Here is a 27,853-nt window from a genome sequence, read left to right on the forward strand (position 1 = left end):
TCTATGCAATAATGCTGTTAGAAGCATTTGACTCATTTGACTTATTTAAATGTTGCACCTCTTCCAACTAATTGTAATAGAAGATAAAGACACACAAGTAAATACAAAATTCAGATTACTCCATTTATTCAAAACCTATATCACCCACGTGAAAAAGTAATTGCCCCCTGTAGCAACTCATAACGTAATAACTACATGTAATGTAATAACTGAACATAATGTAATAGCACAAATATAATAAAAGCTTATAATGTAATAAATCGCTAATAATATAATAAAATCTTTATCCAGTAATTTAATAAGATTTTTGCACCTGATGTAATAGGGTATTACATTAGGTGATGCTTATTACATTATACATTGAGTTAGAATAAAATTCAAAATAATCTATTAACTTCAACATGTAATGTTTGTTTGTTTGTTTATTAGGATTTTAACATCATGTTTTACACTTTGGTTACATTCATGACAGGAACGGTAGTTACTCATTACACAAGATTAATCAGTTCACAAGGTTATATCAAACATAGTCATGGACAATTTTATATCTCCAATTCACCTCACTTGCATGTCTTTGGACTGTGGGAGGAAACCGGAGGACCCAGAGGAAACCCACGCAGACATGGGGAGAACATGCAAACTCCACACAGAAAGGAAGGACTCTCCTTTACTTGGGTGGTGGGTCATTCTCAGCACTGCAGTGACACTGACATGGTGGTGGTGTGTTAGTGTGTGTTGTGCTGGTACGAGTGGATCAGACACAGCAGCACTGATGGAGTTTTTTAACACCTCACTGTCACTGCTGGACTGAGAATAGTCCACCAACCAAACATATCCAGCCAACAGTTCCCTGTGGGCAGCGTCCTGTGACCACTGATGAAGATCTAAACAATGACCGACTCAAACAGCAGCAATAGATGAGCGATCGTCTCTGACTTCACATCTACAAGGTGGACCAACTAGGTAGGAGTGTCTAATAGAGTGGACAGTGAGTGGACACGGTATTTAAAAACTCCAGCAGCGCTGCTGTGTGTGATCCACTCATACCAGCACAACACACACTAACACACCACCACCATGTTCATGTCACTGCAGTGCTGAGAATGATCCACCACCTAAATAATACCTGCTCTGTGGTGGTCCTGTGGGGGTCCTGACCATTAAAGAACAGGGTGAAAGGGGGCTAACAAAGCATGCAGAGAAACAGATGGACTACAGTCAGTAATTGTAGAACTACAAAGTGCTTGGACAGTGAGTGTAGAAACAAGGAGTACGTGGAGTACATTGCATTGCTCAAATTGCATTGATAGACTGTCGCCGTCGCCCTCTTTAGGGTTTATTATTACCTGAAAATGAACGAATTGCTTTGTTACACACAAGATGGCAGCATTTGACCAGCACCAGTTAAAAGCACTTTTTTTTATATTTTTATTGGTCAATTTTATTCATTCACTCAAATAAATATCAATTGTTAGTTTTTAATTTAAAACTTATTTCGTTTCTTAAAGCGAAATACATTGTTTTCAATACAAAAACCGAAATTGAAGCGGTTGTGAATGTTTTGTAGTTTTTATTGTGAAAAGAAAACTACATTTCCCAGATTACATTGCGCCGCGACGTGCCGCGCGGTTTTGATTGGTTGTTTGACTCCTGACCCACCAATCAAAAAGTGCATGAACCGGTTCTGGTTGTTAAGAGGCGCGGTCTCGCCATGGAGACGGGGGTCGGGTGTTTATATAAATAAAGTCCGCACTGCTCATGGTTTCCACTTGACTCATGTCTTTCTCTGTCGGTGGAAGAGCTGCACTCCTAACTGAAACTGATATTCTCATTATTTATACACAGAAGAACTGGAACTAATCGTCTTAATTATGTTAAATTAACAGTAAACATTGTTTGTAACCTTTTACCATAGTTCGGTATTGTATTTTTACTCTTATAATCACTATGCAAATCAGAAGAGTCGTTTGGAGATTGAGGAGCTTCAGAACAACAACATTGAGGCATTAGCAGCAGTTAACCAGGGTAAGACGTGTAAACTAGCACTTTATCCAGCTTTGTTTTATTTATTTACAGTTACAATTAAACAAAATACACAAAACAAGACTCGAGTTAAAAGTTGTTGGCACATGGGCGACACTCCACAGCCAAGCGAGCTTTACATAACTAGTATTTATATTGCTGTTAAACTGTCCTGCATGGAAAACCTTCAGCAGTTTTACAGTATTTGTTTATCTAAACAGCAATTTCAGTAAGACTATAAAATAATGATTCTATTGCAGGAGTTTTGTGTCTGGACTGAGATGTAAAGCTCGCTTGACTGTGGACACCGTCACCCTTGGTGGTTCTTTGATGACCTCTGGTTATTTGAGCTCATTTTCTTCCAGTCGTTGGTGCACAGCTTTGATTTTCTTTCCAACCTTGGTCTTGAGACCACTTTTCCATGTCGGCTGTTTTTAAACCTGGGACTGTTGTTGACATTCCTTAAAAACGAAAAATCCTAAATCTAGTTTTTGAGATCTTCTGACTTGGTCCAGTGGGTGTGTGGTGTCATGCTAACCCTATTCAAACGTGCATACCGAGCTCCAGTCTGACATAAGTAATGAGGAATTAGGAGGCTGTGTCACAAAGGGACATGATATTAATTATTATACTACATCGTCTAAGTCAGTTCTATAACGACAGATCTGGTGGTGGCAGAGACGAAGCTGCTGAGATTTTTGTTGGGAGAAATGAGGATGAACAAGATTAGGATGGAGTTTATTAGACCAGGGGACCAGGATTCAAACTGTCTGCAATCAAGTAAAAGTGAAAGTAAATATAAGGAACACTGCATTTTTATTTTATTTGAATTTTCCATACTGTCCCAACTTTTTCTGATTTGGGGTTGTACTTAAATAATACAAATCGTGGCAATCTGGTCCCACTGTGGTTTACAAGATGTTACATAAAGCCTCCACAAGGGGTGTTTTTGTGCCTGTTAAAATTTGTTTATTTAATTATTATTATTTTTCGCTGTGACCCTTTTCTTTTTTTGGCTTGCCACCTACAGGTAAGATGTTTAGGGACAAAGTTAGTGAGGCTAGATTGAGATGGTTTGGGCATGTGCAAAGAAGGGATGAGAGTTCTGTAGAGAGAACGATGCTGAGAAGGAGAGGAGGGCCAGAGTGGAGGTTTATGGGTGCTGTGATGGAAGACTTTCAGGTGGTTGGGGGACAGAGCAGGATCTTCAGACTGGGGCAGATGCTTTTATCCAAAGCGACTCACTGTACTGTGACACTATATTGTGTAAGCAATTGAGGTTTAAGGGCCTTGCTCAAGGGCCCAACAGTGGTAACCTGGCAGTGGTGGGGCTTGAACCTTTCCATTACTAGTCAAGTAACTTAACTTTATTTATATATCACCTTTTACACACAGTGGCAATTCAGAGTGCTTTACATAAGAAATTAAAAGCATTAAAACATTCCTGAGATCTGGAACCTTAGAAATCACCACCTTAGCCTCTGAAAGAACTTATTTAGCTCCAATCATTCAGTCACAGATAATAAAAATTAGCTGGAATTATTGGAATTCCAAGTCTGTGTAAACTTCCAACTTCGTCTGTTTACATATCAAGTGTCTCCTTTATTTTTCATCTTGTATTTAGTTTGGCTGACTGGTTCAGTCGTGATGTGCGGGTGCAGGATTAAAAAAAAAAAAAAACCAAATAAAGCTACTAGATTGGGGGGTTTGCCATGTCTATAACTTGGAAATCATTTTTTTTAAGACCAAGCAGCTTGTGATTCACTTGAGGTCGATGAGTCAACAGCCATTTGCAGGCACGAGGCAATAAATAGCTGCTGGTGTGAACTCAGGGTAAAGTACGTGTGATAAGAACCCTTAAGAAGCATCACTCCTCCATCATTATTCATTTATTAGGATCATAATGTCACGTTTTACACACTTTGATTACATTCATGACAGGACAGGTTATTACTGGTTAGGAATCGAACCCAGGACCTTCTTGCTGTGAGGCAACCGTGCCACCGTGCTCCATCATACTCTTTATGCTAAGTCAACAGACAAATATTGAAGTTCTAGGAGTAAGTGCACACAGAAGACTGACATTCATTTCGAGAGGCAGACCGCTTTCTGAATGACCACAGGATTTCAGGGGGCAATCGAGGGGCCTCCCACGCTTGGGCTGGTCCAGACTCTGAGGAAGAAAAGCCTGGCATGAGCAGTGAAGGAACACTTTAGTCTAGCGTGTTCCTCAGAGGCAGAGGTTGATGGTGCAGTGGGGTGAAATTGGACATGGTTTGAATAAAAAAAAAAAAAAAAAACCCTCATAATTCCATCTTACTTTGAAAACCGTGATAATAAATTGTGTTTTTATACCATGATGATGTCATACCTTTCCATCCCAACTTGGGTGGCACTGTGGGTAGCACTGTCGCCTCACAGCAAGAAGGTCCTGGGTTTGATTTTCCAGGTGGAGCGGTCCGGGTCCTTTCTGTGTGCAGTTTGCATGTTCTTCCCATATCTGTTTGGGTTTCCTCCAGGAGCTCTGTTTTCCTCCCACAGTACAAAGACGTGCAAGTGAGATGAATTGGAGATACAAAATTGTTCATGACTGTGTTAGATATTAAAGACTTGAACTGATGAATCTTGTGTAACCAGTAACTACCGTTTTTGTCATGAATGTAACCAAAGTGTGTAAAACCATGACGTTAAAATCTTAATAATATGTTTTTTTAATGCTTAGTTTTCTTTTTTTTCATTCCTTCTCCAGGTACTGATAGAAGATGTTGAGGTTTGGTTTGCAGAGAGCCCTTGGCCCATGCGTCAGAAGAGTAGAAACACGCTGGCTCGGAACACACAAGCGCAATGAAAGACTGGAGCCACTGAACACTCCCACAGGAGCTAAAGACTTCATCTACAGCCTGCACCCTTCAGAGCGCCGCTGCTTACTGAGAGAGCTTCAGAGTTTTGAATCCATCGCCATCGCCCAGGGTAAGGATACGGCGTCCTACAAAGCTTCAGTGCTGTGGAATAAATATTCCCTCATCCGGTTCCTTAGGCAACACCTATAAACGTCATTTATCCCCTAAACTTAATGTTGCAAATTTTGACCTGTTGGCTTTAATTTAGCAATACTGAAGAGCTGTCGAAGGTCAGATGGCACAGTGGTTCATTACAACTTTCAGCATGCGCTACCCGCCGGTCAGACACCTACACAGACATGATTGGCTATGTCTGGGTGTAGGGTGGGTTGATCGAAGCCCCAGGATGGATTGGCACCCTGTCTAGCCTATTCTTGTCTTGCTCCCAGTGTTTCCAGGCGAAACGGGACAGGATAAAGTGGTGTCAGAAATGAAAATAAAATGAAGGGTGGTCAAGCATTTATCGTCCACGTTTAGTCTTGCTGCAGAATCTAAATAGGGTTCAAGTCAGGACTTTTTTTGGGCCCACTTAAAAACAAATGTATTTTTGAGACATTCAGGTGGATCCACCCTACCATAAAAAGGGATAGAGCGCAATACCCCAAAAACAATGGGAACAAAGTTTCAACACAAGATGGCTCATAGAACACACCAAATTGACCCAGACCTTCTTGGTAAAAGGAGGCCGGGCCCTCACTTGCCCCCTCTGTGGTTCAAGAACTTCTGTTAAACACATCCTCTATTCATGCCAAAAGAATAAAAACCATCAGAACAAAATTCTATAATACAAACTACGGCTGGGCGATATGGCTAAAAAAGTCATATCTCGATATGCTTTTGAGAAGTGGTGATATACAATACGATACGATATAATGTAAACTTAAAGTACAATGGCAGGCCACCGCCCATATTTTACCTTCTATTGTTTATAAGTTCTCTTAAAAAAAACCACACAATATTGTAGTTCTGGTCAATTCTGACTAATTACAGTGTTTATATTTTGTATTATTACAGGCTGTATTTATATTAAACAAACCAGCAGAATCTCACAATCACATTTATGCTGTCCGTTTTACTTCAAATTAATAAGCATAAAAAAAAATCCTAATTAATAATTGATCATGCTTTGCTACCATTGCAAAATGAAATCGCACGGTAAACAGCAGCACCGCGACCCAGATCAACCACACAGCAGTATAAAATCATAACCGCAGCTTACCTTGGAGGCCATCTTGTATATTTCCAGAATAGTTCCAGAATATAAAAATCCATATTTAACTGTGTTTATCCACCTAACTAATGAAAATCGTCTTAGATCATTTAACCTAATTTATTCTCTCGGCTGTTGCGGTTGAAAGCTGAAACTGGTAATTCGTTCACTTATCTGTCAATTATACAACAACCAATGAAGAGAGAGATTCCGCCCAAAATTTGAATTCGGAAGCTCTGATTGGTTTATACATCTGAATCTCCTGAACCGGAGTTGTTTTGCCCACAGAGTGAGCAACACGAATAAATCTTTACCATAGATAAGAGCACAGTTTTCTGATTCGATTCCAACGAATAATTCGTCTGAAAACAGTCGTTTCTGACTCATTGACTCTGATTCCATGCTCATACGCGAAGGAAAGCGTTCCGCTTAGCGCTTTTGTGTTTTAAACGTTCTCAAATGGTAACCTGTGTATTCTATGCATACTCTGTATCGAATATGGTCATTTTCAACATCGTGTAAAAAGTATAATCGAATATATCGATATTTACGATATACCGCCCGGCCCTAATACAAACAGCCACAAGGAAATCTTTACCTCAGTACCACCCTCCCAAACAACTGCTTAAATTCTTAGAAGCACTAGCACTTAACTCTACACCCTCAGGGTTACACAAACACTCTAACCACTATACAAAGGTAAAGAAAGCAAATCGACCCATCACTTACATGTTTAAAGGCTGAATCTATTAGCTAGCCATGGCCATGATCATAGCTATAGCAGCTGTCATGGCGTTAAGAATTAAACAAACAAACAAACATTCAGGCGGACCTGTTTAGTACATTGTCCTGTTGTGTAACCCAGTTCTGCTGAAGCTTCAGATGGAGGACTAATAACCAAACCTTCAGCTTTAGGATTTTTTAATAGAGAGCTGAATTTATGGTTACATGAATTAAACGTTAAAGCAGTCATCACATCACAACTCCATCATGTTTGACTGCCTTTATTTTATTCCTAGTGTGGAATGCTGTGTTGGTTGTATTGCAGATCTAACGGTGCCCATGACATCTGGAAAGTTTTACTTTTCAGCTTATCAGTGCTTAGAATGAAAAAAATATGAGCCTTTGTGTTCAGGTTAGTGCTGGTTTGAATTTTTCAGCTCTCCCACAGAAACCTCCCTGCCTTCAAATGTGTAATGATGCTGGAATTTTGACTGCTGAACTTATCTGAAGTGTTTTGTGACGTCCTGGATAGGTAGTTAATGAGCTGTTTGATTCGAGCTTCAACTTGGAACTTAAAATGTAACCAGCCTTCCAAAACACCTCAGTGTTCACATCTCAGCAGTGCTATTTGGCCCAAGCCCTGCGATGGACTGGCGTCCTGTCCAGGGTATTCCTGCTTTTCCCCCCCGTGTTTCCAAGTGAAACCAAACCCGGTGTGACACTGACCAGGATAAACTGGTTGATAAAAATGAAATGAAAGCTGAATTAAATACTTGGAATGCCTCAGCTGTGATTAGGGCGTATGTTGTCATATCAGCATGGTTGCTCAAATAGTCAGCATTAATAAGATCGCATTCATCTACCTGAAGCTTGAATGACGCTTGTATTTGGTTTGATGTGTCCAAATTAGCACCAGTCTCGATTGAATAGATTTACTTTCTGCATATTACACATGTAACCAACATTTGACCCCTATGTTGATTGATCGGAAGTAGTAAGCTTGGCTTAATGATTACTGCCCAGCTCGGGTTCTGACCAACCAGACACGACGTTAGATCTCTTTGACCCTTTTCCGCTGCGCAGTGCCCAGTATGTTTTTTAAAAAATCCATAATCCCGCATTTAGTGGTTGTTTCCATTGCTAAGTGTCCTGTACTGTACCTGAGTACCCATGCTGAGTTTGGTTACACCTCTGCACCAGGGACCGAGTGTACTGAAGTGGTCGGTATGGCTGGATTGAGAATAGACCAATCGGAATGTTCATTGGTCAAGCAGAACCCAACTGCCTGCAATCGATTGTATTAAAGCAGTGTTATGAAAAATTAGACACACCACAGCAAGGCAACCTGAAAATCATCCTGTCATTACTACTGTTACTGTTTAGTCACAGCCTTACCTACAGCAAACTCCTCCTGCCTTCACAGGTACCACTGTGCAATCGGAAATGGATAATTCCGGACTGGGATGCATATCATATTTCATTGTACCAAAGGGCAGGGCTTTTCAAACTTTTTTCCAAGCAACCCATATTTTGTCCATGATTTTTATCGCGGCCCAGGCAACACAAACAGTGCATCAAAACGAACACGAAACTAAATATACTTAATTAATAAAATTGGTGGTAATCTGGTCCCACTCTGGTTTACAAGATGTAACATAAAGCCTCCACAAGTGGGCGTTCAAGTACATGTTTATTTAGACTTTGTGCCTGTTAAAATTTGTTGATGTTGCAACTAACGTTTTTGGTTCGTGAACCACCCAAGGACCGCAATAAGACATTGTGCACTGGAAAAGGGGCTTTTAATTCTTCATGTGGCTTCTTGTACTGACACCACTATGTCCAAACCCAGACAAAGTAATGACCAGGCACCTGTGACTCCTACGCTCAGCTTGCATGAGCTCTCCTCACAGTCCAGCTCTCTTTAAACAAACAAATATAGCCGACACACTGTATGTTTGTAATGACAGTCACACAACTATAATTCAAGTTATATTTATTATATTGTATTACATTACATTTGCCTTAGCGCTGAACTACCAGGGGTAGTGTGTATGGAAAGCAGTTTCTACTGATGTGTATCTGGTGCTGATATCTAGAAATTCTGCTCATTCTAGTAGTTTTTGAATGTTTGAACGCAGGACCTCAGCCTGAAACGGGTCCGAGTATTTCTTGTTTACTGTTTGCACTGGTGCTGAGTGTTGAGAGAACACATGCGGGTGAAATGTCTAAATCAGAGCTTTGATCAGGTACCGGCTCTCGTGCATGTTGTCGAGCATGCTCGTTTTAATGTCGCCTGTAAGTGCTAAACCGCTGTGTCCTCTTTTTCCCCCACCAGAGACACTGGAGTCGGCTCCACCCAACGCCAACCAGCTGAGATATGGTAAGATGTGATGTTGATTTATTTCTTTAAATAATAAACCTGGTTTACATGTTTGTTCCAAGTCTTAATTAGTCAGAAATTGCATTTAGTCTTGAATTAAATTAGCTACACAGTCTGTTATAGGCAACAACCATTTTTAATCCTGCATATGGTTTGAATCATGCTCTGCCAGTGACTCAAACACAGTGCATACAGCACTCCTAAAATAATACCAGATTCGTTTTTATATGTTGACATTGATTATGTGGGCGGCACCGTGGCTCGGTGGGTAGGACTGTAGCCTCACAGCAAGAAGGTCCTGGGTTTGATTCCCAGGTGGAGCAGTCTGGGTCATTTCTGTGTGGAGTTTGCATGTTCTCGCTTTGTCTGGGTGCGTTTCCTCCGGAAGCTCCGGCTTCCTCCCTCCCACAGTCCAAAGACGTGCAAGTGAGGTGAATTAGAGAAACAAAATTGCCCATGACTGTGTTTGACGTTAAACCTTAAACTGTTGAATCTCGCATAACCAGTAACTATCTGTCGGGCTGTTCAGCCCCCCCACACAGCCAATCATGTCTGTGTAGATGCCCAACTAGCCAATAACACTACTATTCAAACCCTGGAAATCAATGGTAGTGGGCTAGGGTGATTGACCGCCTGCGCTACCCAAGCGCCCATAAATTCTGGCATAATTTGTTTCAAGATGTGACGAGGCTGTCAAGGCTGGAGTCTGGGAAATGGTCAGAATGGAACATGCTAGTTTATGCTGGTTTGAATCCCAGCTGTGTTATTAGCCGAACAGGCGTCTACACAGACGTGTTGGGTGGGGTGGCAGAAGCCCTGCGATGGATTGGCACACAAGTGATTCTGCTTCCTCTTAAAATTTCTTCCTTGTAATATTTTGGGAGTTTGTTCTTGTCATTGAGGTGCTCAGCTGCTCATCAGGGGTGTTCGGTCCTGGATTCTGTAAAGTTGCTTTGAGACAGTGTTCATTGTACAGGCACTATACAAATAAATTAGATTTTACTTTACCCTGTCCAGGTATTCCTGGGAACCTCACATGTATGAAGTGGTTAATGAAAATAAAATAAGGGGAAAATCATAATGTTTTTAACTTATTTGGTATTTGAATAGGCATGTACTTGATTTATTAGGTTAATTTTGTTAAACGTATTACAAGGACCAAGACAGGAAGCAATAATGTAATAACACGCTCAAGTAAAAAGCTCTCTTCATTAGTTATTAATTTAATTATTAACTGTCTCATATATAGTGCTATATTAAATTAACAGGAAAATGTGCTTAATGTCATGGACCTCGTTTTTTCAAAAATCACCGATTTCACAGATTCTTAAAGAAAAGTGCCACATTTTACACTAAATTAAATCACACTCAAAACTCAAAAGAAGCTTTATTGGCATGACAAATAAGGACATTCGTATTGCCAAAGCTTAGTTACAGAGAAATATTAAAAATAACAATAAGAACAAAAATATACAAAATAGTTACAAGTACAAAAAAATAGAATAAAATAATAATAAAAACAGTGCAAATAACAATAAGAATATAAATGGTGACATTTACATTAATTAGGTAGTAATAAACGTTTGGTGTGTGTGTGTATGGGACATGATCACCCACTGTCCCTCACCTGGTGGCAGGTGTGTGTATAGAGTGCTGCTAGTGTGCAGCTCTCTCTGTGCTCCCCCAGTAGGTGGGGCAGTTTGTCGGGGTCTGGGAGGGAGAAAAAGTTGGGGATGATGATGTTGAATTTAGGGAAGAATTGGGAGCGGACGTGGTGGTACTTGGTACACCGGGTGAGGAAGTGCAGCTCCGTCTGACTGTTCTGAGGGTGCAGTGCTGGCACAGCCTCTCCTCCCGGGGCAGCCAGGACCGGGTGTGTCGCCCCGTCTCCACGGCCAGGTCGTGTGCGCTCAGTCTGTACCTCGTCAAGGTGTTTCACTCATACATTGAGTCCACAGTAAATTGTGGCGTCCACAGATTTCCAAACGCAATTACCCGAGTTTTGTTTTTCGCTGCTTTAGACTTTGACATCTTGGATTGCTAACGGAATTGCCGTAGGATGTTAGGACGCCTCATAGTGCAGATTAACCAGTAAACGTGAGGCACTTGAACGCTACACGAATAAAAAATGTTAAATTGCTAAACGCAAACCTTAAATTTTGAATTTTACAGCAAATTACATATTACACGGGACGAGGCTTATTTCACGGTCCGTGGCACTATTTTCATGGCCGTGAATTAGGTCGGGCCTTAGTCATATATGAATATAGTGTTGTACTTTTACATTCATACACATAGTACTGCATTCAGTGTTCCAATTAGGGCTGTCGCGCTAACCGCAATTTTGAAATATCGCGGTATAGACCAGCCAACCGCAGGGCATGCCAAGCAACCGCCACACCGCGATATTCACGTTTTTTTTTTTTTGTTGTTGTTGCAGGGTCCATCTTGTTTTTCGCTTACAATCGGGCATAATAAATGTTAAATAAATTCATAATGAAAAAGAGCTAAGTGCGTCATTTTCCTGCAAACTGTTCACATGCGTTGCTGCTGAGTGACAGGCTTCGTGTTTTAAGATGGAAACACTAGACGGTTTTCCATCCACCAACTTTTTGCGAATTTTGAAAACTGCGCATTAAAACACCTGGATGGAAAAGCTAAAAATTCGAAAAACGACCCAAATATCGCAAAAAAAAGTTTTCACGCTTGAACGAGGTGGAAAAGTTAGAATATCGCATCGCCGAAATGCGAAAAAAGGGGATGGAAACGGGTTTTGCGAATAAACGATGACGTTTCAAGCTCTAAGTCACACACACACGCATATATACAGTGTATCACAAAAGTGAGTACACCCCTCACATTTCTGCAGATATTTAAGTATATCTTTTCATGGGACAACACTGACAAAATGACACTTTGACACAATGAAAAGTAGTCTGTGTGCAGCTTATATAACAGTGTAAATTTATTCTTCCCTCAAAATAACTCAATATACAGCCATTAATGTCTAAACCACCGGCAACAAAAGTGAGTACACCCCTAAGAGACTACACCCCTAAATGTCCAAATTGAGCACTGCTTGTCATTTTCCCTCCAAAATGTCATGTGATTTGTTAGTGTTACTAGGTCTCAGGTGTGCATAGGGAGCAGGTGTGTTCAATTTAGTAGTACAGCTCTCACACTCTCTCATACTGGTCACTGAAAGTTCCAACATGGCACCTCATGGCAAAGAACTCTCTGAGGATCTTAAAAGACGAATTGTTGCGCTACATGAAGATGGCCAAGGCTACAAGAAGATTGCCAACACCCTGAAACTGAGCTGCAGCACAGTGGCCAAGATCATCCAGCGTTTTAAAAGAGCAGGGTCCACTCAGAACAGACCTCGCGTTGGTCGTCCAAAGAAGCTGAGTGCACGTGCTCAGCGTCACATCCAACTGCTGTCTTTGAAAGATAGGCGCAGGAGTGCTGTCAGCATTGCTGCAGAGATTGAAAAGGTGGGGGGTCAGCCTGTCAGTGCTCAGACCATACGCCGCACACTACATCAAATTGGTTTGCATGGCTGTCACCCCAGAAGGAAGCCTCTTCTGAAGTCTCTACACAAGAAAGCCCGCAAACAGTTTGCTGAAGACATGTCAACAAAGGACATGGATTACTGGAACCATGTCCTATGGTCTGATGAGACCAAGATTAATTTGTTTGGTTCAGATGGTCTCAAACATGTGTGGCGGCAATCAGGTGAGGAGTACAAAGATAAGTGTGTCATGCCTACAGTCAAGCATGGTGGTGGGAATGCCATGGTCTGGGGCTGCATGAGTGCAGCAGGTGTTGGGGAGTTACATTTCATTGAGGGACACATGAACTCCAATATGTACTGTGAAATACTGAAGCAGAGCATGATCCCCTCCCTCCGGAAACTGGATCGCAGGGCAGTGTTCCAGCATGATAATGACCCCAAACACACCTCTAAGACGACCACTGCTTTATTGAAGAGGCTGAGGGTAAAGGTGATGGACTGGCCAAGCATGTCTCCAGACCTAAACCCAATAGAACATCTTTGGGGCATCCTCAAGCGGAAGGTGGAGGAGCGCAAAGTCTCGAATATCCGCCAGCTCCGTGATGTCATCATGGAGGAGTGGAAAAGCATTCCAGTGGCAACCTGTGAAGCTCTGGTAAACTCCATGCCCAGGAGAGTTAAGGTAGTTCTGGGAAATAATGGTGGCCACACAAAATATTGACACTTCAGGAACTTTCACTAAGGGGTGTACTCACTTTTGTTGCCGGTGGTTTAGACATTAATGGCTGTATATTGAGTTATTTTGAGGGAAGAATAAATTTACACTGTTATATAAGCTGCACACAGACTACTTTTCATTGTGTCAAAGTGTCATTTTGTCAGTGTTGTCCCATGAAAAGATATACTTAAATATCTGCAGAAATGTGAGGGGTGTACTCACTTTTGTGATACACTGTGTATATATATATATTTTAAAACTGAATCACTGTCAACGTGTGTAGTGTACCTGAAAAGGTGTGATGTTTTAATAACTGCTGCGTTATGTGCGCTGCTGAGAAAGCCAACACATACATCACGAATCATCAACTGGTCATCCACAAGTGCCTGCAAAACAATCAATGGCCATCCCTTCTATGTACATAGCCCCTGTACCCGACTGCTGGAGGGAGGATTGGAATGTGTGTACCATCCAGTGCAGCGTACACCTGTGGTATATGATGCGCTGCGTAATTACGCGGTGCTATTTCTTCTGCCTCCTGCGCATTTGGTAATACGACGTAATGTTTAATTGGTTTTGATGTTATTGCTTGGCATACAGCGTATACACTATGGTGAACTGTTGTTACGCTCACGCCGAACGTCTCGCCCACTACTACTTGTATAAGGCAATAGCAATCCTCTTTTCAGTTGGCACGGGTGGCCGGTGACTGTAAACTTTTGGCTCTACAGATGACCCGATCATAGCTCATCAAAGGCTGATTTTGACATTCTGAAATTCTTGATCCAAAGCTCGTTTGAAAAATGGTTCTGCACGATGTGCTCCCAAAATTGTTTAGTGCGTTTTACGTTCCCAGATGCGAGGTGAACGTCGCCGTGGCACGGAGATTTGAGCCCACATTAGACGGGCCATTGCTCGTTCTGCCCGATGTCTCTCACGTCATGTAAAGGTTTTTTCACATAACTGTAGTTGATGGAAACGCAACATTTTCCGCTTTTTTTTCTGCCGATATTTCATAAATGCGCTTTACACTTGCGAAATGTTTGGATGGAAACGGTTAATGGCAACAGGAATTACAGGCAAGTTTATTAATGATCAAATTGAGTTCACACTCAATAAAATACTTGTAATTTAGACTATATTCAAACCTTAAAAAAGCCTTGGCGAACTAAAACACTTAATGACGGTTAATATGGCATTGCAGCCTGCAAATATTCTCTTGCTGGCTTGCTGAAATGATTTAAATGTATTTTTTCGTTGAATAAAAATGTATTGAAACGAATAATAACTTAAAATGTAGTATTATTTTATATATTATATTGTTATGTTAATTATACCTACTAAATAGATGGTTAATAGTGACGCGACAACCAGGCTAGATTTGCTTTGCTCTGTAAAGTCGCATGCAGGATCAGTACACGTGTGAATTAGTGTAACATCGGTAACGCCAGGAACATCTCTACCCCACTCAGATCCTCTCTAAACCACATCAGATGAACGTGTTGGTTCTTCTAGCGCGCATGATAACGCAGGTTTAAACTCTTACAGACTTTATTCTTTATTCTATTTTTTTTTACCATATTTTGATTAGATGTGCATTTAAAATATTTAGCCTAAACACTTTTTTTTTTCGTTTCACAGTGTATATCTAGCCTAGGCTAGAAGCTTAATTTCAACCTTTTTTAATAGAGAAAAGACGCGCATCCCTGCTCTGTTCTGTATTTAACAATAAACACACATTTGATTGGTCTTAAAGCTGTCTCATCTTTGTCATTATAAAGCAATAATATACCGAATCTTGGCCTAACAATAAAGCTTGTTTATATAGCTCTAAAATCCAGATAAATTAAGTCATTTTCAAAAAAAAAAAAAAAAATGGCGATATTATCGCATACCGCGATATTAAGACAGGCTGAATATCGCAAGGGGAAATTCTTTCACCGCGACAGCCCTAGTTCCAATCACCACTAATCTCTTTGCATCTAATATATAATCTATTAATCATAAAGCTGTACTTTGTGCAAATGCTGTTCAAAGTCTAGAAGATTTGGGTATTTTTTTTTATTCACATGCGTGGACCAATGGTGACATTAATCATCATTTTCTTCAGTAAAGCCACCTGCTGTAAGAACATTAAGCAGATAGTTTTACTCATAACTTGCCAAGCAGAAACTGTCACCTGTTTACATGTTTTAAAATGCTGACACTATTTATCAAGTTTTATAAAGTTTATACACTGATCAGCCATAATATTAAAACCAGCTCCTTGTTTCTACACTCACTGTTCTTTTTATTAGCTCCACTTACCATATAGAAGCACTTTGTAGTTCTACAATTACTGACTGTAGTCCATCTGTTTCTCTGCATGCTTTGTTAGCCCCTTTTCATGCTGTTCTTCAATGGTCAGGACCACCACAGAGCAGGTATTATTTAGGTGGTGGATCATTCTCAGTACTGCAGTGACACTGACATGGTGGTGGTTAGTGTGTGTTGTGCTGGTATGAGTGGATAAGACACAGCACCGCTGCTGGAGTTTTTAAACACCTCACTGTCACTGCTGGACTGAGAATAGTCCACCAACCAAATATATCCAACCAACAGTGCCCCGTGGGCAGCGTCCTATGACCACTTATGAAGGTCTAGAAGATGACCAACTCAAACAGCAGCAATAGATGAGCGATCGTCTCTGACTTTACATCTACCAGGTGGACCAACTAGGTAGGAGTGTCTAATAGAGTGGACAGTGCGTGAACACGGTATTTAAAAACTCCAGCAGCGCTGCTGTGTCTGATCCACTCATACCAGCACAACACACACTAACACACCACCACCATGTCAGTGTCACTGCAGTGCTGAGAATGATCCACCACCCAAATAATACCTGCTCTGTGGTGGTCCTGTGCGGGGTCCTGACCATTGAAGAACAGGATGAAAGCAGGTTAAAAAAGTATGTAGAGAAACAGATGGACTACAGTCAGTAATTGTAGAACTACAAGGTGCTTTTATTTGGTAAGTGGAGCTGATAAAATGGACAGTGAGTGTAGAAACAAAGAGGTGGTTTTAATATTATGGCTGATCGTTGTATAAAAACATTAATGTTAATGTTTAGACGAGATGACTGCAGGGTTTATTTTTTTAAACCAGACAGTATAGTTAGTGATTGTAAAAAGCAGCCTGTTAGTAAAATACAGGGAAGTACATGATGCATTTCATTCAATTGTCATGCAAATCAAATTGTTACAGAATTTGCCGTGTGGGCTGTTTTAGATCAAGGGACTGATTACAGTTTCCAGCCTGTGTGCGCAACACCCCTATTTTTACCAAATGTAAGCAATAAAAAAAAATTTCTGAAACAAAGTACCAGCTACTGTTTATGGTTCTGTTTGAGGAACTCGACATGCCTGACATGTTTACAGTCAGCAGTGTCTATTGTAGTGAAGGTCTGTTTATCGTAGTCTTGTGTTTTCACTCTCTATGTCCATATAAGTAAACGTTAAACTTGGACCAGTTGTGTTGTATTGTGTTGTAGCCGTGACCAGCACTTGTTGATACTAACAGTGTTGTTCTTGGTGAGGTAGTGCAGTACAGTAGTGTTCAAAAAAATAGCAGTGACTTTAAAAAAGCGAATAAAGCACAAAATCATTATAATAACTTTTATTTCCATAAATACAAACGCACTGAAAATACTACACTTTTAATTCTAAATCAAAACATTAACTAAATGTAGCCAGTTTGTGTTAATCCTTTACAGAAAATTAAGAAAAATGAATATTAGGCTGTTCAAAATAATAGCAGTGCCAGCATTTTTCTTTAAAAACTCAAAAAATTTATCTATAACATGAAAAAATGTTTGAGGTTTCACTTTAATTTAAATTACTGAACTAATATTCAGTGGCAGAACAATTGTTTCCGAGATCTGTGTTGCATGGAGTCGACCAACTTCTGGCACCTCTGAACAGGTATTCCAGTCCAGGATGATTAGACGACATTCCTCAGTTCTTCTGCAATTTTGGGTTTTGCCTAAAAAAAAAACATGTTTCAGATATCAGAACACAAGTTCTCTCTGGGATTGAGGTCAGGAGATTGGGCTGGTCACTCTATTACCTCAATCTTGTTTGTCTGTAACCAAGATGTTTTGGGTCATTGTCATGTTGAAACACCCATTTTAAGGACATTTCTTCTTCGACATAGAGCAACATGATCTGCTCAAGTATTCTGATATATTTAAATTGATCCATGATCCCTCGTATGTGATAACTAGGCGTAACTCCATGGTATGAGAAACATCCCCATATCATCATTTTGTACCACCATGTCTTCACAGTGTACTGTGGCTTGAATTCAGTGCTCGAGGATCGTCTGACATACTGTCTACGGCCACTAGACCCAAAAAGAACAATTTTGCTTTCATCAGTCCACAAATGTTGAGCCATTTCTCTTTGGACCAGTCAATGTGTTCCTTGGCAAATTTGAACCCATTCAGGACACGTCTTTATCTTAACAACGGGACTTTGCAGGAGTTCTTGCTGGTAAATTGGCTTCACTTAATCATCTTCTGTACTTACTGGTAACTTCTGATGTTCCTTGATCTTTCTGGAGGTGATCATTGGCTGAGCCTTTGCCATTCTGGCTATTCTCTGAACCATTCGAACAGTAGTTCCACGCTTCCTTCTGCATCTTTCAGGTTTTGGTTGTCACTTTAAGGCATTTTAGCTGAGCAGCCTATCATTTGCTGCACTTCTCTGTATGTTTTTTTCCCTCTACAATCAACTTTTTAATCAAAGTACGCTGTTCATCAGAACAATGTCTGGAACAACCAATTTTACCCAGTATTTCAAAAGGAAATGCGCTATGACCAACCTGTGCAACATTTGCCCCCCTCCTACCTTAAATAAGGGCCAAAATTGACACCCGTTCTTCTGCAGAATGAATGACTTCACCAATTGAACTCCTCACTGCTATTATTTTGAACAACCCCCTTTCAATCAATGCTTCAATTACTCAGAATGAGTGGGATGCATGTCCTAATTGTTGGGTTTGTTTTGTTTTCATTACTCTACTACACTTTCAAGTGAATTTTTTGCTATGTAGAAATATCACTTCTACTAAAAACAGTGATTTATCAAGTTAATGGTGTTGGACTGCTATTTTTTTGAACACTACTGTATAGCGGTGGGGTGCTGGAGCCTATCCCGGCTCTCGGAGGGTGCACGGAACACAAACACCCTGGACAGGGCACCAGTTCATCCACACACACCCACACATGCAAGTTTAGTAGCTCCATTTAACCTGACTGCATGTCTTTGGACTGGGAGGAAACAGGAGCCCTTTACAGAAACCCACACGGACACGTGGCAAACATGCAAACTCCACACAGAAAAAGCTCGGTTCGCTCAATCTGGGATACAAACCCAGGACCTTCATGCTGTGAGGCAACAGTGCTACCCACTGACCCATCGTGCCGCCCAAGAATAACTCTGCTTATTAAAATGTACATATATGGCATTTCTTAAACGCTTTTATTTAAAGCAATGAATACAATCCAAGCAATTGGGGTGTTGGGGCATTGCTCATGCAATCTTCTGATTACTAGTCCAGTACCTTAATCGCTGAGCTATAACTGGTAATTGAGAATACTAGTCCATATGTCAAAATGATCAAATTTGTTTATGTAATAGAGCAGTGACCCTAAAAATGTTGAACAAATTCAAAAGAGTCAAACATTTCTGATTCCTTGTTGGAAATAAATCTAAATGGCCTTTTTTAAATGATAACAGCATTAATTAAACAAAACCTCTCGGTTGATTATTGGTTAACCAGTTAATGAATCATTAGAAACCTTTATCTACATACACAGATCAGGCATAACATTATGACTACCTTCCTAATATTGTCTTGGTCTCCCTTTTGCTGCCCTATACACAACAAACTGTGATGCTCTGTGTATTCTGGCACCTTTCTATCAGAACCAGCATTAACTTCTTCAGCAATTTGAGCTACAGTAGCTCGTCTGTTGGATCGGACCACACGGACCAGCCTTCGCTCCCCACGTGCATCAATGAGCCTTGGCCGCCCATGATCCTGATGGCGGTTTACCACTGTTCCTTCCTTGGACCACTTTTGATAGATACTGACCACTGCAGACCAGGAACACCCCACAAGAGCTGCAGTTTTGGACATGCTCTGACCCAGTCGCCTAGCCATCACAATTTGGCCCTCGTCAAACTGGCACAAATCCTCACGCTCGCCCATTTTTCCTGCTTCTAACACATCAACTTTGAGGATAAAATGTTCACTTGCTGCCTAATATATCCCACCCCCCACCCCCAACAGGTGCCGTGATGAAGAGATAATCAGTGTTATTCACTTCAACTGTCAGTGATCATAATGTTATGCCCGGTTTGTGTACAATGTTTCTGTGTATTTACAGAGTAGCTCTGTCAAAATCATTTTATATGATCCAAGAACTGTAATAGTTTTTTATTTCACTTTCATATTTTACCACCACTCCAGGTCAAGGTTTCAGGGAGTTCAGATTGCCTGGAATCACTGTAAATGATGCAGTAACACCCTGGTCAGGACACCAATCTATCTCAAGTCCTCATTCATCAAAACCTTCTCCCCTTCCCAGACATAGCATATCATGTCTGTATGTAGACGCCTGACTGGCTGAGAATTCAAACTCAGGATCCCAGCAGTATTTGGCTAGCATAATTCACCATTGCACCACCCAAGCAAGATTAATAGTAGGCCAAAGCAGCCTAGCAAAGGGGAGGTGCACTTGTCAGTGCATCCTCAACGCTGGGTCCAAGCCCAGCTAGAAAAAGGAGGGTTGTGCCAGGAAGGCATCCAGAGTTAAATGGTGCCAAGTCTAGTATGTGGACCAGATCCACTTTGGCAACCACTAAATACAAAGCTTTTGGAAAAAAATAAAGAAATAACTAGTATTAACTTTACTTATATACCTTAAAGACTTTTAATCTGCATTTTTTTTGTGCTTTTTTGGCCTTTTGGTTTTTCTTTTTGCACATCAGCTGTGAGCCACAAGTCAAAATCTGTTAAATAAAATCTGTTGATCTTCAAGGTGTAAGAAAGTCATTTAAATTATTTTTTGGGGGGGGGCTCTCAGGTGGCGCAGCATCTCGGACCTGCGAGTTTGAATCTCAGCTCTGCTGGGCGTCTACACAAACTGATTGATTTGGGACATGCAATTGCGTAACTGGATTTGACTAAATTGAGAGGGAAAGTTGGGGGGTAAATGCAAAAAAAAAAACTTTCAGGCACAGTCGTTTAGATCACAGTCAAGTCGAGGTTAATGTCTATACAGGAAATGAAGCAAAGCTAGAAGAAATGATTTCCTGATGCATTTGGATGCTGCTCATCTGTGATGCGTGTACTGACCTGCTGTTGTCGTTTCAGTTCTCCTCCACAACGCCATCCCGTTCGTCGGCTTTGGCTTTCTGGACAACGCCATCATGATCGCTGCAGTAAGTGGTATGATCTGTTCAGTGGTTCAGAGCCTGTACTGCTTTTGCAAAGAAGCGCTACTGTCCACAAATTTATGCTTTTTAGATAGAGCATGTGAAATACTGCTGAAAATATTCTGAATTTAGAAAGTGTGAATTTAGAAAGTGTAAAAGCAAAGTTCTCCAAGCTGAAAACGACAGATTATTTAATATAATCTTATGCAAATGTTTCGACACCCCTGGTCTTATTCTGCAATTTTTAATTGTCCAAGTAGAACAATAAGTTTGTATGACTGCTGTGTATCTGCCAAATGTAACATGTTTGGGAGGAAAGGGGGGTACAAAATAAAAGGTCACAATGAGGTATGTGCACCTAAAAGTAAAAAGCAGTCTGATGCGCTGGCATTTCAAGCTTTATGTCACTGTAGGCTAAACCCTGGCTGTGCAGTAGAGAAGCTCCTTCTGTTTTTTTCTTTCTGTTTGATCAGCGACGAACCTGAGTTAAGCTTTAAGCTCATTTAAACATTTACATCATTTATGAGCCACTTCTGCATGAATACAAATATAGAGCACCTTAAAAGAACCCACAGACTAAAAGTTTGATATTAGACTATGCTGGGTACCTGAGCATTGTGGAATATTGGGAAATGAAAAAGCTGACCAGTTGGCAAGAGGAAGAACTGTACAAAAATCATTAACCTCAAACTTCCACCAACGGACATCAAACCCCCTATAAATGACTACATTAAAAGTAAATGGCAACTTCAACAACATGCATTCGAAGAATAAACTACATGAGATTCACCCCACTGTCAGAAATAAACCAAAAATTCATTATGGAAAACGTACAGATCAAGTCTTATACACTAGATGTAGAATAGGCCATTCCAAACTGACACTTAATAGTAGGAGAAGATCCCACAGAATATCAGATACAGATTACCATAAAACACATTCTGAACGAATGCCCAAAGTGCAACAGAGAAAGACAACATACACCGATCAGGCATAACATTAAAACCACCTCCTTGTTTCTACACTCACTGTCTATTTTATCAGCTCCACTTACCATATAGAAGCACTTTGTAGTTCTACAATCACTGACTGTAGTCCATCTGTTTCATGCTGTTCTTCAATGGTCAGGACTCTCCCAGGACCGCTACGGAGCAGGTATTATTTGGGTGGTGGATCATTCTCAGCACTGCAGTGACACTGACATGGTGGTGGTGTGTTAGTGTGTGTTGTGCTGGTATGAGTGGATCAGACACAGCAGCGCTGCTGGAGTTTTGAAACACCTCACTGTCACTGCTGGACTGAGAATAGTCCACCAACCAAAAATATATCCAGCCAACAGCACTCCATGGGCAGCATCCTGTGACCACTGATGAAGGTCTAGATGACCAACTCAAACAGCATCAATAGATGAGCGATCATCTCTGACATCTACAAGCTTGACCAACTAGGTAGGAGTGTCTAATAGAGTGGACAGTGAGTGGACACGGTATTTAAAAACTCCAGCAGCTCTGCTGTGTCTCATCCACTCATACCAGCACAACACACACTAACACACCACCACCATGTCAGTGTCACTGCAGTGCTGAGAATGATCCACCACCTAAATAATACCTGCTCTGTAGTGGTCCTGTGGGGGTACTGACCATTGAGGAACAGGGTGAAAGCAGGCTAAAATAGTATGCAGAGAAACAGATGGACTACAGTCAGTAACTGTAGAACTACAAAGTGCTTCTATATGGTAAGTGGAGCTGATAAAATGGACAGTGAGTGTAGAAACAAGGAGGTGGTTTTAATGTTATGGCAGATCAACAAACAAACAATATGCCTAAATACAGGGAGCCACTCTTCCACTTAATAGTACAAGTACATTTTGGTGCTTGTTTTTGGTGTGACGGGCTCTAAGCCCAAAGTGACACAAATCGAACTGTAAGCATTTTCATCTCCATTACAAGTGTATGGAATTATTTAAGTTCCTTGCTGTATTGAACCATTGCCTGGCTCGCTGTTAGTACTTCCATGCCAAGGCGACTCTTTTATCTTCTGTAGATGTTTAGATATAGCTGAGTCATGTCTCTATGAGGCATTAGTGCAGTAGTGAGGAATGAGAGTCTGATTACTGATCGTAAATGTTTGGATCTCCTTCCAGGGAACCCAGATTGAGCTGTCCATCGGTGTGACGTTTGGAATATCAACAATGGCAGGTACATACACATTTACATTGAGCGTAGATCTGATGCTCGTCGTCTCTCTTAGGTTAATACTCCTTTATTGGGCGGCATGGTGGCTGGGTATCACTGTCGTCTCACATCAGGAAAGTCCTAGGTTTGATTCCCAAGTGAAGCGGTCTGGATTCATTCTGTGTGGAGTTTGCGTTTTCACCCCGTCTCTCTGAGTTCTCCCACAGTACAAAGACGTGCAAGTGAGGTGAATTGGAGATACTAAATTGTCCATGACTGTGTTAGACATTTAAAAACTTGAGCTGATGAATTTTGTGTAATGAGTAACTACCTGTCCTGTCATAAATGTAACCAAAGTGTGTAAAACATGATGTTAAAATCCTAATAAATAAATAAATAATACTCCTTTATTGGACAAACAGATTAAAGAGCAATAGTCCCAGGCACTCGGGTGATGCAGCTACGTCGGAGGGAGGGAGGGCCGACAGGATTTCTCATTTCTGCTACAGCTGCGACCTCTGCTGGCTGGTCAGTGGCGCTTACACAGAGGCTGTGAATATTGGAAAGCAGTGTGTGACTCAGTACGTGATCCTGATCCTTTTGGAATGGAATGTCCAGCTAGCTAATAGTTGTGTCCACATACTTCTGCCCATATTGTGTATGTGTCCGATAGAAAAAGCCATGTTTTACACTTTTGGTTACATTCATGACAGGACCGGTAGTTATTTTTTTACACAAGGTTCATCATTTCACACAAGGTTATATCGAACACAGTCATGGACAATTTAATGTCTCCAATTCACCTCACTTGCACGTCTTTGGACTGTGGGAGGAAACCGGAACACCCGGAGGAAACCCCACATGGACACGGGAAGAACATGCAAACTCCACACAGAGTGGCCCTCGACTGCCAGTGGACAGTGGACAGTGGACCCACTTAGCCAACGTGCCGCACCTGTAGGCAGTAGAACAATTATTGTTTAGTCCAAGATGTACAGTTATTGTACAAGATATGAATTATACAGTAGACCCTTGACTTACAAACTGTTTACCATATGAACATTTCCTCTTCAACTTAACATAACTACATTTTTTCGGTGTCTTTATATTTTGTAAAATTCAATATCAAAATGGCCCCAAACAAGGTGCAGAGAAAATGAAACCTAGTGAGCCCAAAGCCGGTCCCAGTGGTTTGCACACTCAGCCACGGAGAGAAACGACTCCAGACATGATTGCTGATCTTCTTTTGGAAGGGGGCTTCCCTTCCAAACAAGAAGGGAGGGGTTTGGGAGGTCTGGCACGGATTAATTCTATTTACATTATTTCCTGTGGGAAAAATAGGTTTAACTAACGAACATTTTGACTCACGAATTTGATTGGTTCCGAAGGGCTGTTCTTAAGTCAAGGGTCTACTGTATTATATATTATTACACAGGTACACACGTTTGCTAGGACACTAACAGAATTCCACAGACATGGAAGCTAAACTGGTTAAACATGCAAGACCAAGGTCCAGAATGCCCTGTTATTTTCCTACAGTTGCTATGGTGATGTAAAGGGCATGTGGTGAATTGCAGGGTCAGCTGTAGCCACATGCATGATCCTGCCCGATGCCTATTCATATCGATGACCAACCGTGAGTGAAGTTCACTGGAGAGTTTCAGTCGGGCGTGGTTCTAGCCCGATGTTCAGCCTGTGTTATGTAAACATGGTGGTGTCGTTTTCATCTCTTTTCCATGCAGGATGGATGTTTGCAGTGTAGCCAGCGAGGGGAGGGGGGGGGCGGGTATAATAGCTACTTATGAACCATGACAGTGTTTCCTGTAGCAGCCTAGCTATGAATTAAATAAAGTCAAGATAAGTCAAGGTAAAAGACCATAAAGGATGAAAACAGATCTTCTCCCTCGATTAAAGGGACACTTTATGTATGAAAGTATTGGGACACCCTTTTTAATGATTGATTTCATGTGTTTCAGCCACAACAATTGCTAACAGTAATAATTTAAATATAATAAGGAAATTATAAATATATGTGTAATTAACGGTGTATTTATGGTTGCAGCGGCTGCTCTGGGGAACTTGGTATCAGATCTGGCAGGACTTGGGTAAGTGTGTGCATAAGTTTTCTTTTTGTGCTACTTTATTCTTTAGTTTGTTTTACTTGCTTCAGTAAATAAAATAAAAGGGTAAATCATTTAAATGCTGCAAGTGAGCAGAAATGTAAGCTGTTCAGAAACATTTCAAGGCATCAAAGAAAAAAGAAAAAACTCACCTAAGAAAGAGGCTCCTGTTTACAACACAGAATTTCATTTAATTTCATTATACTATATGACCAAAAGTATTTAAACACCTGACCATGAGCTTGTTGGACATACAATTTCAAAAACAAATGCTATTAAAGTAGAGACTCTATGGCCGCTCACGTGGCGCAGCGGTAAAAACACACGCTGGAACCGGAGCTGGGATCTCGAATACATCGTATCGAGTCTCAGCTCTGCCTGCCGGCTGGGCTGAGCGGCCACATGAACAACGATTGTCGTGGTGTTCACACAGGGGTGGGATATTAAAAAGCCGGATAGGGTCTCTCTCTCATAACTAATGCAATTACGACCTCATCTGGCTGATTGATGACGCCTGCACAGAGATGAGAAAAAAGTGCTGTCAGGGTGCGTCTCTCCGTACACAGTGCTGATCCGCATTGCACTCGTCAAAGTGTAGGTGACGAGATGCATACGGCTGCAGCCCACGTGTCGGAGGGGGGCGTGGGTTAGCTTCGTTCTCCTCAATCAGAGCGGGGATCGGCATTGGTGGAAAGAAGGCATGACGCAGTCGGCCAATTGGACGTGCTGAAAGGGAGAAAAATAAGTGCCGTCTGTAATGTCTGCAAAAAAACGTACTTTAAAAAGAGGCTTTTATTTACCATACAGCATTTTATTTCATTGTACACATTTGGACACCCGACCATAAGCTTGTTGAACATCCTATTTCCAAAACACATTGTATTAAAACAAAGGTGACCTCTATGTGATTTTTTTCAGCTAGAACAACATCCAGGCTTCTTACAAGACCCCAAAATATGTCTGTGGGAATTTGTGCCCATTTAGTCAAAATAGAATTTGTATGGCTGGGCACTGATGTTTATCAAAGGAAGCCTCAGTTAATGTTCCAGTTCATTCAATAGCTGTTCAGTGGGGCTGAGGTCAGGGCTATGTGCAGGACACTGGAGATTCTTTAAATCGAGCTTTTTGTGTGTGTTTGAAAAGGCTAAAGTCAAATCAGCTATAAAACTATAATTTTTTGCTTTTTCATATTTAAATTTCTCTTTTATTTGTTTCATGTCTTCACATTTTCTTACTTGCTGATCTCTCATGTATGTGTTGTTCAGGTTGGCAGGTTATGTGGAAGCTTTAGTTGTGAGGTTTGGGATGCAGATTCCAGATCTTACACCCAAACAGGCTGACATGTGGCAGACCAGACTGAGCTCACACCTGGTGAGAAGAGTGTGTGAGTGAGTGAGTGAGTGAGTGAGTGAGTGAGTGAGTGAGTGAGTGAGTGAGTGAGTGAGTGAGTGAGTGAGTGAGTGAGTGAGTGAGTGTGTGTGAGAGTGTGTGTGAGTGTGTGTGAGAGTGTGTGAGTGTGTGTGTGAGTGTGTGTGAGAGTGTGAGAGTGTGAGTGTGTGAGAGTGTGTGTGAGAGTGTGTGTGAGAGTGTGTGAGAGTGTGTGTGAGAGTGTGTGAGAGAGTGTGTGTGAGAGTGTGTGTGTGAGTGTGTGTGTGAGAGTGTGTGAGTGTGTGTGAGAGTGTGTGTGTGAGAGTGTGTGTGAGTGTGTGTGAGTGTGTGAGTGTGAGAGTGTGTGAGTGTGAGAGAGTGTGTGAGAGTGTGTGAGAGAGAGTGTGAATGTGTGTGTGAGAGTGTGTGTGAGAGTGTGTGTGAGAGTGTGTGTGAGAGTGTGTGTGAGAGTGTGTGTGAGAGTGTGTGTGAGAGTGTGTGTGAGAGTGAGAGTGTGTGAGTGTGAGAGTGAGTGTGTGTGAGAGTGAGTGTGTGAGAGTGAGAGTGAGTGTGTGAGAGTGAGAGTGAGTGTGTGAGTGTGTGAGAGTGAGTGTGTGAGAGTGTGAGAGTGTGAACAAGTGACCAAGTCACACTAACAAACCTCTATTCAAATCTGATTAGTGATCGACCCCTTAATTTAATGGTTTCCTGTTTGTAGATCAAACTAAAGGGCGTGAACCTCTTTAGCGACCTAAAACGTACAGACTAGCTGTGTTATAGTGTGGATTGTAACTCTCTCTGCTTTACCTTCTTTTTTCCTCTTTCCTCTTTTTTAGGGGAAGGCCATCGGCGTCGCCATCGGCTGCTTGCTCGGGATGTTCCCTTTGCTCTTCCTCAGTGAAGAAGATGAAGAAAAGAAAGAAAGTCCTCCACCAGCCTCACTCCCAGACTCTAAATAAGTTCCCATTTAACACACACAGTACCACAGGACGTGGTACATCAACACTATGAAGCAGGTTTTCTTAACAGAGGAAAAGCTCTGTTCACCTGAGCACTGAAGGGTTAGAGATATGAAACTGAAACATTTTTCGGACTACTAAATGTAGTCCATCGGTCAAAACACGCTGGCTGGAGCTGCAAGCTTAATGTAGTTAACAGAAATGCTAGGCAGTTGAACCCAAACATGTTTTATTTTCCATTAACCCAAGCTCAAATCTTTATATACTTGCTTTGAACAATC

General features: G+C 41.3%; 1 protein-coding gene across 1 annotated transcript; it reads left to right on the top strand.

The window, feature by feature from the left end:
• Positions 1–1,714: 1,714 nt before the first annotated feature.
• On the top strand, positions 1,715–27,853 carry LOC134319164 (transmembrane protein 65-like). Its single transcript, XM_063000192.1, has 8 exons — positions 1,715–2,025; positions 4,772–4,992; positions 9,191–9,235; positions 20,887–20,954; positions 23,095–23,149; positions 25,188–25,230; positions 26,511–26,616; positions 27,450–27,853. The coding sequence occupies exons 2-8, from the start codon at positions 4,785–4,787 to the stop codon at positions 27,570–27,572; spliced, it is 648 nt and encodes a 215-aa protein (XP_062856262.1). The 5' UTR covers positions 1,715–2,025; positions 4,772–4,784; the 3' UTR covers positions 27,573–27,853.

Source organism: Trichomycterus rosablanca, chromosome 1 (assembly GCF_030014385.1).
Source record: "Trichomycterus rosablanca isolate fTriRos1 chromosome 1, fTriRos1.hap1, whole genome shotgun sequence".
In the NCBI taxonomy this organism is placed as follows: domain Eukaryota; kingdom Metazoa; phylum Chordata; class Actinopteri; order Siluriformes; family Trichomycteridae; genus Trichomycterus; species Trichomycterus rosablanca.

Bases quoted from the DNA above. Each gene is read 5' to 3' on its own strand.
- LOC134319164 (XM_063000192.1), top strand. From the start codon at position 4,785: ATGTTGAGGTTTGGTTTGCAGAGAGCCCTTGGCCCATGCGTCAGAAGA. The intron at 9,236-20,886 runs GTAAGATGTGAT...TTGTCGTTTCAG, and splicing joins CGCCAACCAGCTGAGATATG to TTCTCCTCCACAACGCCATC. The intron at 23,150-25,187 runs GTACATACACAT...TTATGGTTGCAG, and splicing joins TGGAATATCAACAATGGCAG to CGGCTGCTCTGGGGAACTTG.